Consider the following 19,200-nt stretch of genomic DNA (forward strand, 5'->3'; position numbering starts at 1 on the left):
TATTACGCTGCGGTTTACGGGTTTGGTTTTAAAGTATGATTACAAATATACAGGAACAGGATGAGATTTAGAGGTATACTATATTTTTGCTAGAGAAAATAAATTCTTATTATCGTGATTTTAAGTACTTTAGTGTATCACTTATTTTTGCAGAGCTGCATTAAGAATGTTTTTGTTTTGTTTTTTTAATTGTATTTGATTGTTGTGTTTACGAATAATTCAATCTACATTTGTCTGTGTTTGGCATTGTTATCTCTTTACGCTCAAGAATGTCGCAAACAATGGCTATCCTTTGATGTCACTCATTTATCCCTAATTTTATTCGGGAAACAATTTGATATGTTCCATGTACTGACATTTGATATTGTTTTATTAGCTTGTAGGATATGTACGTTTGATCTCATTAAAAAAAACAAGAATAAAAGTGAGATTCGTATAACGTTTGTAACATAATCGCCATAGCTTTTGGTATACGAACGAGAATAATCATTTTATTAGCAAAACCAAAAACCGATGCGCTCTCTACTAACGCTTTTGTTTCTGGATGATTAGCAGCGAAATCGTATGAAGGCAGTGCTTAATCACACAGGTTCACCTTTTATCTCGTTTGAGGTTTCAGCGGTTCCTATCTAATCCGTGCTGCTACTGCCAACTCCAGAATCGAAATGCTGCATTGAAGCAAAAAAAAAAGATGCTTAATAATGCAACGACTACGAGTAGTGCTGTGAAAAATATCCTTTTCTACCATGGGAACGAGTCCATGGGAACGAGTGCAAGTATCTTTGTTTTTTTTTGTCGCTTTAACGTTTGTTGAACGTTTGTTTAACGCGATGTTTTAGGTCAGAGGGAGTAAAAAAAAGAAGAAGGAAACAGAACTGTGTCCTTGGCTCTAGAACGCACGAAAATGGAGCGAAATTCCTTCTGAAATATTTAACCCATTGAAGCCAAGAGCTACGGAATGTAACGAAAATTCATGTCACTTTATCTAAAACAATAGCTGCCCATCCCGCTGTACCAGAAGCAGTACCGAGCTATTGTATGAATAAGTAAAAATGTTCTTACCCACACTCGGGGTACACCTTATAGCATTTATGCGGTAGGATAATGTTGGATCGTTATTGATCAGGAAGAAAAGCTATGAATGATAGGATAAGTAGAGCTGTTGAATAACTATATTTTCCTTGCTGTACTATTATCATACAAATTGCTTCAGTGATCCTATGCATAGTTAGATGTTTATGAAATATTTTTGATTTACATTTATTTATGCTTCATTTATATTCATCATTTATATTTCATTTTTACCATATTAGAGAGACTGTTAACTATTGTAGGTCCATAAGGGTAGAACTCATGGTACTGTCGTCAACTCGCACGACTTAAAAACATGCCCGTTGTAGGTTCAAGACCCAAATGGATCGTGCCTCCCATATGTAAGACTGAATATAATGCTATGAGTAATCAATAAGTTTACTGAAAGCCAGGCCCAGTAGTGGTACAGACAGGCCTTAACCAAGAACGGTTGTTGGGCCAAAAAAGAAGAAGAAGATAATTATTGTATTTGAGTATGGCATATGTATTTCACTATGATTTCTTTCAATACACACTCGAGAGCACGTTGAAATGGTATCGGTTTTATTTGTAACACTCCGTGGTAACAGCACTTTTGGCATCCTCGACGTGCTATATACATATACGTGTCGACGTGCTATATACATTTCAATCATTGTATCCATTTATGCGTCACAAGGGTGTTGTTTTTACTACGCGAAATAATTACATTGCTTAGGTTTTGTCCTTTTATTGCGGTTGGTAAACAATCAATGAAAACCAAAAAAGCATGTTTGTTGGGGTTTAAAACTAGCCGAACCAGACCAAAAGGCACATAACATAACAAAACGTCTTAAATATTATTGCATAACCCAAAATCCAATGTATTTTGCATCCCCAGGGAAATCTTTAGCCAAGTTAAGGCAAGATGATACTCAAAAGTGCAGTTGATCAATAATAATAATCTAAGTAGTAAAATACATATACATAGTAGCATATTTAGTAAAACATTTTTAAATTCTATGATAAAAATCCCCAGAACTATAGGTTGATGGTGAGTGATATATTTCACGCAATACTTTTCAAGCATAAAAAAAACGACAATCTCGACCGAAATAAATTCTTGACCCCGTTGAAAATTAATTGTGATTGATTGCGGCTAAACAAAATAATCTTAAAAGGCACATGCGATCCAGCAGGGACTGTGGTGGGCGTTAACATTATTTTCCATCAGTAACATGAATTATACTTTTGCTTGACGTATTTTGCATTTCGCGAAGGACTGGTTATAGAACCAACACAGACCACTGTTAGACCACATGCATTGCCTACACGTTGACATTTGCCGGTTTACCTGCGTCAAACTTGTCCTTTAACTAGTGGTGGGAGTAGGCAAAGTTTATTTCTATTATACCTATAAACTTCAGTTTATTGCAATGAAGCCGGAAGAAGCAATAAATATTGATTATCTCCATGTGCAGCAAACACACACGAGAGTAGTTATATCAGTTAAATATTCATATGTGACTCGCAAACATCGATTACAGATAAATTCGATACTTTTCTCTGTTCGCTATGCTATCTAGTCCCGATTTTGTGCTCCACGTTGTTGAAAAGAGTTGCAGAACAAATAAACAAAACCAAAATATGTCACAGGGACAGAATGGAACAGATTGTTATGCATTTTTTAATTGTTTTCGAAACAAAATAGACAGTATAAATGGATGGCTGAATGAAGTAGCAAAAAATATTAATAATTCTTGCTCAGAGTTGTTCCGAGTAAAATTGCTGAAGACTGATCGAACATTCCGTGATTTTTTTATTACATCCATGTGAAGTAGGGAAAAGAGATAGCGATATCGTGGCGAGCGCTGAGTGAGCGAAGGAGGGAATTTAAGCGGCGCGCGCTGCTGGGTCGGGAGGTCAGTTGAACGCGAAATGTCGAAGGTGAAGGACGTGCGAATTGGAGAAAAATAAAGTGAACTGAACGAAAGCCATCCATCTTCTTCTTTTGGTGTTAAACTGATTCTTACATGGGGGCTCGTCCGGGAATCTTTTTTCCCAAACGAGTGAGGCTTTTGCGATGAAAGCAATCTGTGCGATATAGTGTGAAGTTTCGTGAGGCTATTTTGTGATTAAATAGCAAAAAACTGTGCGGCTTTTTTATCAAGGCAAATAGTGAGACGTTTTGTGAAAGAGAAGAACCGTGAGGCTTATATAGCAACGTGTGCGGATCAGTGAGGCTTTCGTAGCAATCCGTGCGAATCAGTGAGGCTGGTGAAGCAATTAGTGAGGCTTTATTTTTAGCAACCAGTGAGAATCCGTGAGTGATAGCGAGGCTTTGCGAAGCACACCGAGTGAAGAAAAAAAGCGAGGCTTTACAGCATTCTGCGTGTGAAAATTCTGTGTGAATTTTACGAGTCAACTAGTGTGACATTTTGTGCGTGAGTGCGGGAAGTCGCGAATTGTGTGGTAGTGTGTGTCGACTTTGTGAGAGAAAGTACCGAGAGAGAGAGAGAGATAGAATGGCAACGGTCAAGGAGCTTTGTGAAGATTTCACGAAGATTGGGTTGATGCGCGAGTGTGAGAGGCTTGGCCTAGAAACTACTGGAGGAAAAGTGGAAATCGCGAATCGAATTGTTAAGTTCCGAACGACGGTTGCGTCAAGGGACAACGCCGGTCCGTCCGGGAGCGGACACAGAGCAGAACCAGCTAACGCATTAGACAACGTCGAAAACTACGCGGGTAACCAACCATACGCGAGCTGCGATGATGATTCCGAGGAAGAAGTGGATCTGGATCTTCCGGAAGAAGAACAAGGTGATAGCTTTGTTGCCGAGGATGACGATGAAACGGAAGAAGACCCTTTTCAAACTGCTGTGCGAATCTCGACGCCTAAACGACCGCAACGCGTTTACGCATTTCGAGATGTGGAAGATAGCATTGAGACGTTTGGAGCAGAGGATGGGCACGATGTGCGTATTTGGCTGGCACACCTCGATTCCGTTTCAAAGTCAGCAGGATGGAATGACGAACAAAAGCTAATCATGTTACGTAAAAAGATGACGGGAATCGCAAGAAAGTTCGTGTCGTCTTTGCGTAATGTGCAAACTTATGCGAGATTGAAAAAAGAGCTGATCGCGGAATTTGCTCCATTTGTGAGGTCGAGTGATGTGCATCGGATTCTCACGAATCGGAAGAAGGAAACGGCCGAGACGATGCGAGAGTACGTTTACGAAATGCAACGAATTGCTGCCCAAATCGATTTGGACGAACCAAGCTTATGTGAGTACATCGTAAACGGTGTGACCGACGATGATTTTTTCAAATCATTGCTGTACGAGGCGCAAACAATTCGAGTGTTAAAAGAAAAGTTGCTCAACTTTGAAAAAATCCGCATGGCTCGAAAGAAGAAAACGACCGATAAAGAAGAAAACAAACGAGTTTTGTCATCCAGTAGCCGCGTCGACAAACGGGCGGAGCAGCGATGCTACAATTGCGGAAACAAAGGACATCAAGCTCGCGCGTGCGCGCAGACACAGGGTGGTCCGAAATGTTTCTCGTGTCGTGAATACGGTCATAAGGCGAGCGAGTGTGCGCGGAACAAAAGCGTCGTTCCTGCGAAAATCAACGTGACGGAAGAATCGGTGGGAATGGTTGATGTCGTGTTGAACAAAACATCGGTCAAGGCATTGTTTGACAGTGGAAGCAACCAAAACTTGGTGACAATAGGTTGTTACAAAAGAATCGAGGGATCACCGCTGATCGATACTTCGATGTGGTTCCAGGGCTTTGGTGGCATGAGAACAAAGGCGATCGGCATGTTCACGGTGGACGTTACGGTGGATGATAACGTTTGTAGTGATGTGCGATTTTTTGTGGTGCCAAATGAAAGCATGCCTTACGATGCAGTATTGGGCAGAGATTCCTTGAACTATTTTGAAGTTACGATGACAACGGCGGGCGTCAAAGTCAGGCCATATGGTTCAACGGACGAAATGTTTTCTATTGTGTGTGACAATGAAGACAATTTGGATGTTTCTCCTCGATTTTCGGAAAGAGTAAAGGCGGTTATTTCGGGGTACAAACCTGCGGGAAACGTGAATAGTCGTGTTGAGACGAAAATTATTTTGCATGACGAGACGCCTGTGCGTTCGTCGCCAAGGCGTTTTGCTCCGGGTGAAAAGGCGGTGCTGGAGAAAACAATCGACGAGTGGTTAGCCGCGGGAATAATTCGAGAAAGTGAGAGTGATTTTGCGAGTCCGGTAACGTTAGCGAGAAAAAAGGACGGTTCCTTACGCGTTTGTGTTGATTATCGCGAACTTAATCGAAAAATGGTTAAGGATTGTTTTCCCATGAGGAACATAGAAGATCAAATCGATCGCTTGAAGTCAGCCAGAGTTTTTACCACACTTGACTTGAAAAATTCGTTTTTTCATGTTCCTGTGGAAAAGTCGAGCCAGCGGTACACAGGCTTTGTTACCCACACAGGCCAGTACGAGTTTCTTAGAACGCCTTTCGGGTTGGTCAATAGTCCAGCGAGTTTCAGCCGGTTTGTAGCGGATGTGTTTCGGGAATTCATCAAGAGTGAGCGTGTGTTGGTGTATGTGGATGATTTAATAATTCCTTCATTAGATGAGGAAAGTAATTTTCAAACGTTGAAGGAATTGTTAAATGTCGCGAGTGAGAACGGTGTGCAGTTCAATTGGAAAAAATCGCAATTTTTAAAGGACGAAGTGGAGTATCTCGGGTATGTGATTCGCGGCGGGTGTTATCGCATAGCGCCGAGTAAGTTGCGATCGGTTCAGCTTTTTCCGGAACCGAAAAATGTGAAGCAGCTGCAAAGATTTTTGGGACTTACGAGTTACTTCCGAAAATTTATTGCTGGTTACGCGACAATTTCGAAGCCTTTGACAAGTTTGCTTCAGAAAGGTGTTGAGTTTGTGTTTGGTGAAGAGCAGCGTTCGAGTTTTGATGAGTTGAAACGGTGTTTGGTGACCGATCCGGTGTTACAAATCTACGACGAAAGTGCCGAAACCGAGCTTCATACGGACGCGTCGAAGTACGGCTATGGTGCTGCGCTTATGCAGAAGAGCGACGACGACAAGTTTCATCCTGTTGCCTTCATGAGTCAACAAACATCAAACGCGGAGAAGAATTATAGTGCGTATCATTTGGAAGTGCTAGCGGTGGTTCGCGCTGTTGAGAAGTTTCGTGTGTATCTCTTAGGCATCAAGTTTAAGATCGTTACAGATTGTGCAGCGTTTGGGCATACTTTAAAATCGAAAGAACTGTCGGCTAGAATCGCAAGATGGGCTTTGATGCTCGAGGAGTATGAATATGAAGTGGTGCATAAGCCAGGTTCATCGATGAAGCATGTGGATGCGTTGAGCAGGGCACCGGTGATGATTGTGAAAAGCGATCCTATGATAGAAGCGATCAGAAAAATGCAACAAAGTGACGAGCGTGCGAAGGCAATTATTGAATTGTTGAAAACACAACCTTTTGAAGATTTTGTCGTGTGTGATGGGCTGCTGATGAAAGTAGTGAAAGGTAGGGAAGTGATTGTGGTACCATCGGAAATGCAAAGCGATTTGATACGTAGGATACACGAAAAGGGTCATTTAGGAGTTCGTAAGATAGAGGGTATTATCGAACAGGAGTTTTACATTCCAAACGCGAGTGAGAAAATAAAACAAACGATTGAGTGTTGTGTGAAATGTATCCTCGCAGAGCGTAAAAGGGGAAAAGTTGACGGTTTATTATACCCAATCGCGAAAGGTGACGTTCCGTTAGACACGTATCACGTAGACCATTTGGGTCCAATGGACATTACAGAGAAAAGGTATAAATATTTGTTTGTGGTAGTTGATGCGTTTAGTAAGTACACTTGGATATATCCTACTAAAACGACGAATTCATTTGAAGTAATTCAGCGATTAACGACACAGAGCGAGGCATTTGGTAATCCAAGGCGTATTATAAGCGATAAAGGGGCTGCGTTTACGTCAAACGATTTTAAGCGGTATTGTGAGGATCAGGATATCGAGCGTGTGGAAGTTACAACAGGTGTTCCGCGCGGGAACGGGCAGGTAGAGAGGGTAAATCAAGTGATTATTGCTATGTTGCGAAAGATGAGTGTAAACGATCCCGCGAAGTGGTATAAGCACGTTGCCAATATTCAGCGGTGGATTAATTCTAGCCCACATCAAAGCATCGGTGTTACCCCTTTTGAAGCGATGTTTGGGGTACCGATGAGACACGAAGGAGATTTACGACTAGGTGAGCTGATGGAAGAAATTCGAGTGGCTCAACATCACGATCAACGAGAGCAGACGCGAGCTGGTGCCAGGGTTTCTATCGAGAAAGCCCAAGAAGAACAACGGAGATCGTACGACTTACGAGCGCGGTCGGCTACAACTTATCGCGAAGGCGACCTGGTGGTGATTAAGCGGACGCAGTTCGGGCCTGGAAGGAAGTACGCGGCTGAGTACCTTGGGCCATATAAAGTAACCAGTGTTCGCCCTCATGATCGCTATGACGTGGAAAAGATCAATGGCGAAGGGCCAAAAGTGACGTCGACGGCTTCGTCACATATGAAACCCTATCGGTTTTAATGCGGTGGGGATCCTTCGGGGCGAAAGGATCGGTCGAGGAAAGGCCGTGTGAAGTAGGGAAAAGAGATAGCGATATCGTGGCGAGCGCTGAGTGAGCGAAGGAGGGAATTTAAGCGGCGCGCGCTGCTGGGTCGGGAGGTCAGTTGAACGCGAAATGTCGAAGGTGAAGGACGTGCGAATTGGAGAAAAATAAAGTGAACTGAACGAAAGCCATCCATCTTCTTCTTTTGGTGTTAAACTGATTCTTACATCCATTGGAAAAACGCACTCGAAAAATTCCACAATAACAAGAAATGCGCTAAAGATACTAACTACCTCCACATTGTAATAAAGGAAAAACACTTCCGTTGTACTCAGCTTGTTAGGAAGTAATTATTACTATACTATTAGGCAATCGAAAGTAACGAAAAGAAACATTAATCATATCGCAATGCTCATCCGATTCCGGGCACTGTGTCTTCCCGGAAGCGCTTCGAGTTTATTAACGTAGTGAATCGTTTGAGAAATCATAGTAACTGATATACGCAATAATGCTTTGGAGTGTTGGACAAGGGCCACAATACGTGTTTCTATCTACGGTAGCTATATCGGTAGGATTCATGTTAAATAATTCCCAATGTCCAACGTATTGGGGTAACAATATCATACCCGGCAACGACGTAAGCTTTCAAGGTTTGCTAACATACATAGAGTTAAAAGATTTCGGTTTAAGTGCTACGAATGACATCGAACACAACTACGGACTGTGTATGCAAACGTTCGTTTCGTATGAAAACGGTCGACTTAACGTTACAATCGTTTGCAATACACTCAACGAACATCAGAAGAAAAGCTCTACTGCCATTCAGTTGGATGTAGCTAATAAATCTGTAAAATACGTCCTGTTCGACGAAGTGCTGGAGGTTTTAATCTGTGATCCTTCCCGGCACAGGATGGGAGGAATTGCTGTTAATGCGTATGAGCAACTGTTGATAGCCCAATATAGCAACCTGACCCAAGCGACCTACGACAGTGTGTGCAATTGTACCAGCCATATTGAAATTATAGCATTTTTGAATTATGCCGTGAGTGTTTCAAAGAGAGAAAATGAACCAGCAGAAACAACTAGCAATCTGCGTAGCTCTACACTCCCAATCGTATGTTTGATAGTGGTGATAGTAACAGCGTTCGTTTCTTCAGTGTGTTGTTTCGTTCTTTAAGTTTTTTTTTATAAAATCGTTGACCATGAAAGATAAACTTTTATCCATGATTATACATTAATTGATTCGTATTGATTCGTCCCATATAAACATTAAAAACCATACCGTTAATTGGCACGTGGGGCTACCTCATCAAAAGTATGTATGCTTTAATTTACGCCCAATGTCATCAACTCACGATTTACCTCAATACTTTGAGGGTCGGGGCTTTTCTTGACATCAGAAACATTTGAGAGGTTAGGCAAATACCTTTGTTCAGAAATTGCGAGTGTAATGTTTCTTTCGGTTAGAATTCTATACATGATGGTCCTGATCGTAACAGTGACTAGTGATTGCAACGTGTCTGATGTTTTGAAAATACCACAAGAGGATTTTGAAATAACAGGAACTCTTAGCTACCTTACATTGAGTAGACTACAGATAGAGTTTCAGAAAATCGAAACCATTGGAGCACATTGTTATAAAGCTGCAGTGAAGTATTGCAAACCTGTAATGTCAATGGAATTCATCTGCAAACAAAGTAATGAGAGACCGCAAAGTGTATGGTTCATATGGAATGCGACGATAATAAGACCCACGTTTAAGCTAAATGATCGAACCCAACATGGCCTATTTCTTTTCGATGCTTGCAATACGGAAAACGATGCAAATGGGTCGTTAGCTATCCGTTACAATTCAGAAAAAAATGTTGGGCATAATTCTAACCCATTGATATCATACTATGGTTTGAAATGTGCGTGTAATGTTGAAATGTTCCTGAAGATTTACTATGCAGATAGAAAATTGTTTGCAAGGAAGCAATATGGGAAAGTAAGCAATACTAGATACTATTGGATGTTAGCAATTGTTGCAGTTATTGTAATGATTCTGGTAATTTATGCAGGTTATATAAAAATCAAATTAAACTTAGCATAGATCGATTCGTTTACAGTTGTGAAATAAAAATTAATCCCACGCAGGTTACATCAACAAAAAAGAGGTATTTTGAAATGTAAAGAAAAGCTCAATAAATATGAATGATTCTTGATAAAATTTTATTACGCATATTTGTTTGACCCCTGCTCGTCAATCCTACAAAAATTGAAACCTTATTCATGTTTCACATAATGACGCACATCATAGCTTAACACCAAACTTTGCCTCATAACGTTCGATAAACTTCCTGTCAAAATGTTGCAACCAGTCGTCTTGCTCGTAATAGTTATAGGGCTGCAAAAGTGAAACGAACCATCATCACACACTTCATTTGGACGTGCTTAGTTTTCCAAGTCTTACCTCATCAGCAACAATCGTTGGTACGAAGGGAAGTGGCCGATGAACGTTATCTGTTTCGTTGGCAAACTCTTTGAACAACTTAGCTCCCTGTTGCCCTTGGCTGCAATTAACGACGGAGGTTTGGAACGACTCATGTCCTTCCATGCACTTTTTGTAGAAACATTATGGGGAAAAAGCAAAAACACATGTTCAGTACCAACTTTTTGCCAATTTTGAATGCACCACCGAAAGAATTTCATGCAACGACTGTTACCTGTTCGAAGCTAGTGCGGAAGTTTTTCATGAGACACGCCACCACCGAGAATGCCTTTTTGGGTGGCAGTTTTTTGAGAATGCAGCCGTGCAAAATGTTCAGCTGACATTCCCGAGGTCCATGCTGGCAATGATATTTGGGTTCTTCGTTGGGATGCTCCTCGATCTGCAACGGTGGGTGGAATGACACAGGTTATATTTTGTACGCACGCTCCGGTATGTGTCGATAAATACCCATGCCTTTCCAAAGGGCACCAGCCGAAGCTTCATTTCTTTTTGATGACGCAACCAGGAAGGATAGAGCTGATGAGTTATAAAAACCATGCTATCACTGCACAGAGTCTCGTAGTAGATGGTGACTGGCAGTTGATCAGTCTTGTTAAGAGGGTTTGAGCTCTGAACATTGACATTATTCGTAGCGGCTGCTCTAACAGAGCACAGCAGCAAAAGATAGCCAATCAATACCGTCATGAATAGAAGCTCCATGAGGGAATTGGCTGTATATGGCCTCATTTTGCTTATCGTGGAAAAAGATGTTCTGAAATTAGATAAAGCAAGTAATTTTTAAATCTTATTCTCGTTGTGGCAAACACATATCGAAACAATTGCTTATGATTTCATTTCAAACTATGAACACAACAGCTAAAGAAAACTTTACATTTTCATTTAAACACTCTTATTATTTTAAATCTGTTTTTCAACATCAGAGAATAACTATTCTGAAAGCCACGAATACATTTGACGTTACCTCTAGAAGCAAGAATAACAACAAATGAAACCACAACCCAATCACTCTGCTGATGAACCAACCAGTCCCAAGCTAATGAATCACCGAAGCACTTGGTATGGAATGCGTAATTGGATGCGATTGTCTTGCACCTTGAGCATTTCGATTTCCATCAGGGTCAAAAAAGTAAACAAAGTGTAAGGTACGTAATCATAAAACGCAAATTGCATCATTTGTGTATCGTTTGAAGTATTTTCATAACACGTCATAGTTTACGTTTAATATTTATTGTAAAGATTTTAGCCCCTTTTACTGCAACCAACGCCTACAGTGGTGGTCAATAAGCTACGATTTCATTATCTCTGTAATGGTTGAGGTGTCGTCAGCTCTTGAGTGTCTGTGGTAATAACTGAAACAGATGATTGTTGCAGGAAACATCAGAGCTGACCTTTTGAACTGTTACCGTTATCATGTATTCATGTTGTCTAACGACTCTCGGAGAGGTTTGATAAGGTCTCGTAAAGAATTGTTACAATAGATGTAGAATAAGTAAAGCATGGGCTCGTGACTCGACAAGTCAATCTTCTTTATTGAGGAAAAGTACTAACAATAGAAATTTTCACTCGAGTTTTACGAAATGTAATTTTGGTTATTTTGATAGAATTAAGACGGTAAGTTGTACCAGTAATTTGACTTTCGATTTTGAACTGCGTTTTTTTTCAATTTTTTTTTGCTTTATTTGTGAGACAGTTCAGGGCTGCATGGAACCGTATACATTTTACCTATTGGATCATAAAGGTTATGTTTCCATAGAATAAAAGCAAAACATGTAATAACATGATTAATGAGCATACTTATTGCACCTCTGTTACTACAATGTTTCCCTCATCCTCCTGCCAACCTCAACCAGCCATATACACCTGCAACTTTCATTCTCATTTTTCATCTGCTGGCTAGGGTAACAACTTTCCATGCTTCCGAAGTGCACATGATCAACGCTTCCGCAAAGTTGTATAAAGCACAGTCAATTACCTCTTTTGGACAAAATTTCTAACATGTGCATCCTGACTGTCCGGGTCCACCATCCGGTCAGTATCATTTCGCCAAAGGGCCCCTTAACACCAGCGACCAAGGATCCGAGGATGTGGCATGACAAAGTTGGATAGTTAGGAAGTTATTTTCGTTACAAACGAGATGAAAACTAATATTTGTAATAAATAAACCGACCGTGTGATTCACCCATGTGCATGCCCAGCACGGGCAAGGAAGCTGTGTCGTAAAATCTAGATAACAATGCCTGGAAGCTATTTTTCACACATATGCGTCACAGTCAAGACCCAGGCGCGCGCTCTGCTCGTAGGGTAAGTTGAAACTCGTTATATGAAAACTTTCCGCACTGCCCGTGCTGCTGGACGGTTCGGTCGTGCTGGGGCCAACACCCAGCAAGTGCTGCTTGCATTGAAAGAACAGAACCAATTCCTGTCTATTGATGAACGTATACCATCGTATCTTTTCTCCTCGTTATCTATTCATCATTTGCCCGCACATTGTCTCTTTGGCATAACATATTTACATGGCAGCGCTTTGTTTTTCCGTGGCACAAAGTGAGGATGAAAGCATGTGAGTTTTTGCAATATGCAGACGAAAACGATACGTGAAGCTAGGTAATGCAAGCCTACCAAAGATAAGCCATTCTGATGTGCGTTTATCGTAAGCCACTACCGAACGGTTTCTTTGTTGAGAGATGAGCGAGAGTTGAAGCACGTTGGTATCGACAAAGTACGCGCAACAAATATCTCCACAACATTATATCTATTGGACCAAGCCAATGGCAGCATCCACCGAAAGTGATGTCTGCAAAGAGCTGCGGTCACTGTTGGGTAGGTGATAAAAGTGTGAAATTTAAATTTATTGCTATCTTGCGACCTAGTTGGCTACTGCAGGATAATAAATTGGGCGCGTCCAATGTTTTTGCATCCCATTTTGTTTCATTACTAGCTGGCTGTTGGGGTTCATATTCAGGGTAGCTGCTACTCTGTCCGGAAGAGTAATGTATAAAACAGTATTGTTTGGGAGCAAAAACTAAAAGTCCATAGAAGCGGATTAAACACTACGTTAACTAAGCGGCCGCGTTGAAAAGGAATCTAACCCCGCTCTAAAAAAAAGCTACCCAATCCTTCTACTGAGAATGCTTTCACTTGAGCAAGGTCTACATTTCTGAGACCGCTTGCGGCCTGTAAACAATCACTTTATAATTTGTTTATGTCTATTCGTGTTTGGATGTGTTAATCTTAAAGCCACCAATTTTGTTTCTTCAAGATTTGCTTCCAAATCCCGCACCAGGCCGGTGCTGGGTATGCGTCGCAACATTATCAACGTTCATCGTTGAATTAAGTTGGTTTGATTTTGATTATAATTGGATTGTAATTGTTTATTGTTCTAATTAGCATTCGCATCAAACTAATTTGCGAAGCGTAATTATTTCAATGCCGCCTAGCCCAGAGACTAAATCATTGCCGAGGATGAGCTATTCTGGACGACGATGATGCTGTCGGCGCGGAGAGCTAACGAGTTTATATAGTCGCATTTGTCGGATGGTTGGCCCTAGCACTAAATGTTGCAGCTAGAAGGATGCTTTCAATTATGGTGGATGATCAAACATGGGCGATGCCTAAATTGTATCATGATTCAGCTGTCGGTAGTCTGCTGCAAGGTGAAATATGAAATGTTGTTTGATCTCGGTGTGATGCTGGCGGCAATTCTCTTTCCCGCATATTCTTTTTCTTTGTCCGCGTAATTTGTTCTACACCAATTGAAGTTAAACAGTGAGAAAATTATGCATTAATAATTTCTAGTTCTACCTTTTGTTTTCCTTTCGATATTTTCCTTATTGTTTCCTAGAGAAAAGAACACTCTTCAGTTGCTTTTCGTTTTGCTTTGTCAGAAGAGTGTTACATGTGCTCAATAAAAATACGGTATAGACATTTAACATGCTTTTACATTAAACACAACTAAGAAAGAAAGAAATGGAAAATGGTTATGCTTATATATTCTATTTCTTATTATATATTTTGAAAAAAACAATTGCTTTGCATCCAAATTCATTCAGTCATCGGTACGTCAATTCCATCCCATTTAACACGCATAAAACCAAACGTGCATTTAAGCTTGAGGTAAATCAAACGTCCTTCAACCACGTACGTCGAAAGATCATAGAAAATCGAGTTCGATGCAAATAGATTCCATCGAACTCAATTTTCTGTTTTATTTAAACTTTTTTATTGCTCGCTGCACGTCATTGCAGTCGGCTGAAAAGCCAGCATTAATCAATTTGATGCTGAAAAGACAAGCCTTACCGTGTAGTTTGCACTGAAATGGATTAGTACAGTTACACTTCCGCAAGTGGATGTGAGGCAAAAACATTCAATGAAAACAGAAAACTATGCCTTCGTTGCGACAGTAGTCAAAGTGTACACGGAAACAGACAGTGGTGTGTGTGTGTGTGTGTGTGTGTGTGTGTGTGTGTGTGTGTGTGTGTTTTTTTTTTAAGCTTTCCATTGACCATGTTTGCCCATCCCACCTGAGATCGACCTTTGTGGGCGAATGAGTGTGGTGCAACGAAAACATCAAACTGGAATGCAGCGTGCATAAGTGGAACTGAATGGAATTCGGCTCGGAAGCGTAACAGAGCAACAAAGTGAATTTGTTTGCAAGGAAATTAAAACGTTCATTTCATATGAACGATCGATGTGTGACAAGGGTAAGCTTTTTTCTTCTACCGCCATGTTGGTTCGAAATTATGTGGAGAAGGTTATTGGAGTTCACTATTAAAATGTCATTTGAATTAAGTTAACCGGAAGTATAAATATCATAAAAATTGGAGGTATTGTTTTCTTGGTTTAGTTGTTATCTATTGTAACAGTTGTTATTGGTGATGTGATATAATTTTAAAACATAAAGGCCGGGGCACATTGTCCGTACTCGCTGGTGTAATTTCGATTTTCACTAGCGCATCTGGGGGCGGCTGGCCGAACAATTTTAAATAGGTTGTGCAAGTATTTCAGCCATTTTCGCATGAAAAATGGTACAACAATTACTTAAATTATAGATCTGACGCGACCATTCCCTCGTTGTCCAAAACAGCATCCACCAATCTTCGCCAGATGCGCTAGTGAAAATCGAAATTACACAAGCCAGTGCGGACAATATACTCTGGCCTTCACAAACAATGAGAATGAAGAACATAGCTTGGTTTTCTGATTGACATTCTTTCTGCATTGTATTGAGAGCGACTCTATCGTTATTCTTGTTTTCCCTGTACGAACTCATTCCTAACTTTTATCGGGTTTATAAAGAAATCAATAACTCGCAAATTTAACAATTCAAATATGCACATTTCCTGTCTCTGACTCACGCAAAATGAGTACAGACGATGTCGTAATGCAAACGATCCTTACAGTCACGACCGAAATAAGTGTTTTGAAATCATTCTGTTGAATGTTTTTTCCTGTATGTATCTTTACCTCTAGCACCAATGATAGAGGCACAAAGGAATAATATTACAGAAAACTGCTTTTACCAAGCAGGTTTGATTTTCTTTGATTTTTATTACGCTTCAATTCTATTCAATTCTTTTATAAATCAGGATGCAGCATGACAAACAAACTATCTGAATCTGAATTGAATCGGAATAGTTAAATCTATTATTGATTTATATCCTTATTCTCTTTCTCATTGCTTATTGCTGTCATAAAGTTCGGCTATAGTTTTTTTATTCTGCGAGTTATAAAACAAAAACCTCGAAAGCAATTTTATCAAATTTTAAACGCAATAAAGATTGTTCACATACCATAGCAGCCAAAAGTTTAGAAGGGGACCAAAACGGACAAAGCGGTCACAATCACCAGTGCAGATTGTGGAAAGTCTGATAAGTATGCGCCCAGCTGCTTCTTAGCCTTCCGCAAAGGAAAACGAAAAGGAAACTGAACTATTTCGAGAACATCTTCCTATCGTTGGGTAAAACTTTTCTACATACCCGAGGCGTTTTGAGGTCTTAACGAGATGAAGATAGTAGTGTGTTTATGAACTGTGTGTGCTGCTGGTCGCATGAGTTGCAAAAGCTGGTTTCTTGGAAATAGAATAGTTTGAATATTGCCGTGCTGCAAACTAGTAAGAATGTAGAGCAAGGGAACGTTTTGTTTGACCCAAAACTCGTGGAATAGTTTACAAACTGGCAGTATTAATATTATTCAATTTAAGTATTCAACGTGGAAACACATCGCAAAATCATTTGTTATTATCCATACCTTTTGACCTAAAACCTCTATTTATAGAGACTCAATGCAAATTAATCATTTATATCAAAAGAGATAGACAAAACACGAGCAGCAATCGCATTTCGTTGCAGGGAGAAAGCATGCATCTCCATTGTTGATTCGACGATAACATTCTTGATGAATTATCATGATCGTTTGATTTTGTTTCGTGGTGATGAACATCGTTCAGTTTGAACTCTACAGAAAATGCTACCCTACTGGAATGGAAGTTACATTATAACAGCACGTGCACCAAAATCGTCATTGCAATCGAAAGACTTAACGAAACGTCGTTCATTGGAACTGGTGCGGTTGAGGTTGCGCGCTTAACGACTGACAGTGGGAGATTTGAAGCGATTTGTAGCGTAGGATGAAACGTTTAGATAAAGCATGTGCAAGCTCATCTTTCACCACCCGTTTTCGTTTCTTATCGCCATATTATTCTTCTTCTTCTTGTTTTGTCACAATAACCGATGTCGGTCATGGCCTGCCTGTAGCACTAGTGGGTTTGGTTTTCAATGGCTTACTTGAACTTAATTACTTTCCATGCGGGGCTTGAACCCATGACGGGCATGTTGTTAGGTCGTAAGGGTTAAAGACTGTACCACCAGCAGTGTTGTTAATTGTCGACATTTTTTTATGATATTCGCAGTAAGCGGGTGTCAAAATCATTTTTGATCATGATATTCATGGTTACCATGACACGACTTTCCAAAAGCGACAATCATTTGTGCAATAACAATCAATGGTTTTTCGATGACATGATTGCAAAAACTGTAGAATGAATGTCATTTGACATTTTTCATGAGACGCCAGAACTGCTTAGTCGTGCCTTTATCGATACTTAGCCATTAGACCACTTGATATTTTCACTCAGTCAACCCGGAAAATGGTGTTCTCTTACAGGAGTATAGAAATTCACGCGAAAACACGAAAAAGGACCCATTTTCGATGAAGATCTAGTTCACTTGAGGTACGGCAAAATCAAAAAGTCAAATGATTGTAGCAGAAAAATATCATCGTGTCAAATGATATTTTTTTCCGTGATTGTCGAATGAATGCTTGGATCTAGAATGCGATGCTTTAAACAGTATCATTTTGTAAAATTTTATGTCGACGACTATCACCGTTCGCAACACTGACCACCAGACCAGCCGTATTGGTGTAAAAAACATATAAACACAGATTTAACATATGTTTATGAAACATCACTAACGTAACAGTATTCAATGATGATATGAAGTTGAGCTACGGCTACATAGCAATAGTACAGACAACATAAAACATATTAACTTTCTTGCCAGGATAGAAGAATTGTGTTAGACCGCCTGCTTCACGCTCATACAGCGTGTCTCGTCGTTATATCGGTCCCTCCATGGTTCTTCCACTCATGCGGGGCCAAAGTCCTTGTGAGCATCTTCCTCTCTAACGCGGCTACTTCTTTCATAAAGTGTCCATCAATCGTTCAAGCAAGCATCTATCGGTGTGTATGCAAAACTTAATAGGAATTCATTAAACTAATATTGCGGCTGCACTGGAACTCTCCATAGCGATATTTATATCTCAGCAAAGCGTTATAAAAATATAATCTACTGGAAGCGAAAGTCAACAATCGGACGAACACGAAAGGTTACCTATAATCAGAGCTGTGTACCGGCTGTACAAACCGCTTTGTAGCATTCCCCTAAAGAAACGCAATTTTGACGAAATGATTCCCGAGGAGCGTGGAGCTGAAAATATTCCCTCAACACGCCATTTGACGATTAGCATACACACTTTCCACACCCTGTATGAATAACAAATTTACACTCTTCAGCCAGCAGAGTTTTCGCCATAAATGACTTCTTAATGGGCTCAACGCTACTTAGTTTTTGCTCAGCCCTATGTTACTTTTTCGAAGACATAGGCTATTCTTTTGCTTTTGTTGAATACAAAACATATACTAAATATTCGTTTGATGAACGACCACAACAATTATTTGGTTTATTGCAATGCTCAAAGGTTGATTTTCGGTGAACATTATTTAAACTGCATTGACAAAGCATTGAAAGTGAAATGATTTCAAAGACCAATCGTGGCTGTATCATGCAGCACAAACCACAATTTTCCTATTTACAACTTTAATGTGAATCCACACTACTGACCTGGGTGTGCAACACCTTTAAACCGTACGTGATGCTATGGCCTTCATCGCTACAAAATCGAATCAAGTTAGACCGTTGTTCGGTTGTTTCGCGCACTGTTTGTTTAATTGTTATTAGTTTTTCTGAATACTCCGTGCACTACTGTGAGCAAGGCAAACGACCGAGAACATTACAGAATGCAGTACACAGCCAGCCAACACCCGGTGAAGTGTTTTGTGCAAACATGAAATACAAGCACAACTAATTGAAAAGTGTCATGTACTCGGCCCCTTTCACTGAATCGCTTGTTGAGGATGCCATGTTTCGCTGTACACATAACGTTTAATTTTCACGTTTTGTACCATATTCAATTATTCCTATTGATGAGTTCTGAAAATGTGCAATACGTTATAAATCAAACACAATGTTAGTTATTTAGTTGTTGATTATTTATATTTTGTAAAATGTTCCAAGCAATAGTTACGTATCCAAAAAAAAATATAATTTTGCTGTAATATCACTACACTTTAATTGAATTTGAACTCTTTTAGTTAGTAACAAAACAGGCTCGAGCAATATAAACAATTAACTAATTATCAGGTCTGAGAAATTCTTAGGAAATGGATGGTAATGCTTGCTTAT

The 19,200-nt window shown here is 40.1% G+C and overlaps 1 protein-coding gene across 2 annotated transcripts; it reads right to left on the reverse strand.

Annotated features, from left to right (window-relative positions):
- Positions 1–9,881: 9,881 nt before the first annotated feature.
- LOC121588380 (GILT-like protein 2) lies at positions 9,882–11,236 on the reverse strand. 2 transcript variants are annotated; one of them, XM_041906240.1, is made up of 5 exons: positions 11,142–11,236; positions 10,628–10,931; positions 10,395–10,559; positions 10,142–10,288; positions 9,882–10,075 (listed from the first exon to the last, which is right to left on the reverse strand). In XM_041906240.1, the coding sequence occupies exons 2-5, from the start codon at positions 10,904–10,906 to the stop codon at positions 9,983–9,985; spliced, it is 684 nt and encodes a 227-aa protein (XP_041762174.1). In that variant the 5' UTR covers positions 10,907–10,931; positions 11,142–11,236; the 3' UTR covers positions 9,882–9,982. The 2 variants fall into 2 exon arrangements, with proteins under 2 accessions (XP_041762174.1, XP_041762173.1); XM_041906239.1 differs by having other exon boundaries at positions 11,052–11,143.
- Between the last annotated feature and the right edge of the window lie 7,964 nt (positions 11,237–19,200).

The sequence above is a fragment of the Anopheles merus genome, chromosome 2R (genome assembly GCF_017562075.2).
Source record: "Anopheles merus strain MAF chromosome 2R, AmerM5.1, whole genome shotgun sequence".
Lineage (NCBI taxonomy): Eukaryota > Metazoa > Arthropoda > Insecta > Diptera > Culicidae > Anopheles > Anopheles merus.

Bases quoted from the DNA above. Each gene is read 5' to 3' on its own strand.
- LOC121588380 (XM_041906239.1), bottom strand. The intron at 10,560-10,627 runs GTATTTATCGAC...CCACCGTTGCAG, and splicing joins TGCCCTTTGGAAAGGCATGG to ATCGAGGAGCATCCCAACGA. The intron at 10,076-10,141 runs GTAAGACTTGGA...TCACTTTTGCAG, and splicing joins CAACGATTGTTGCTGATGAG to CCCTATAACTATTACGAGCA.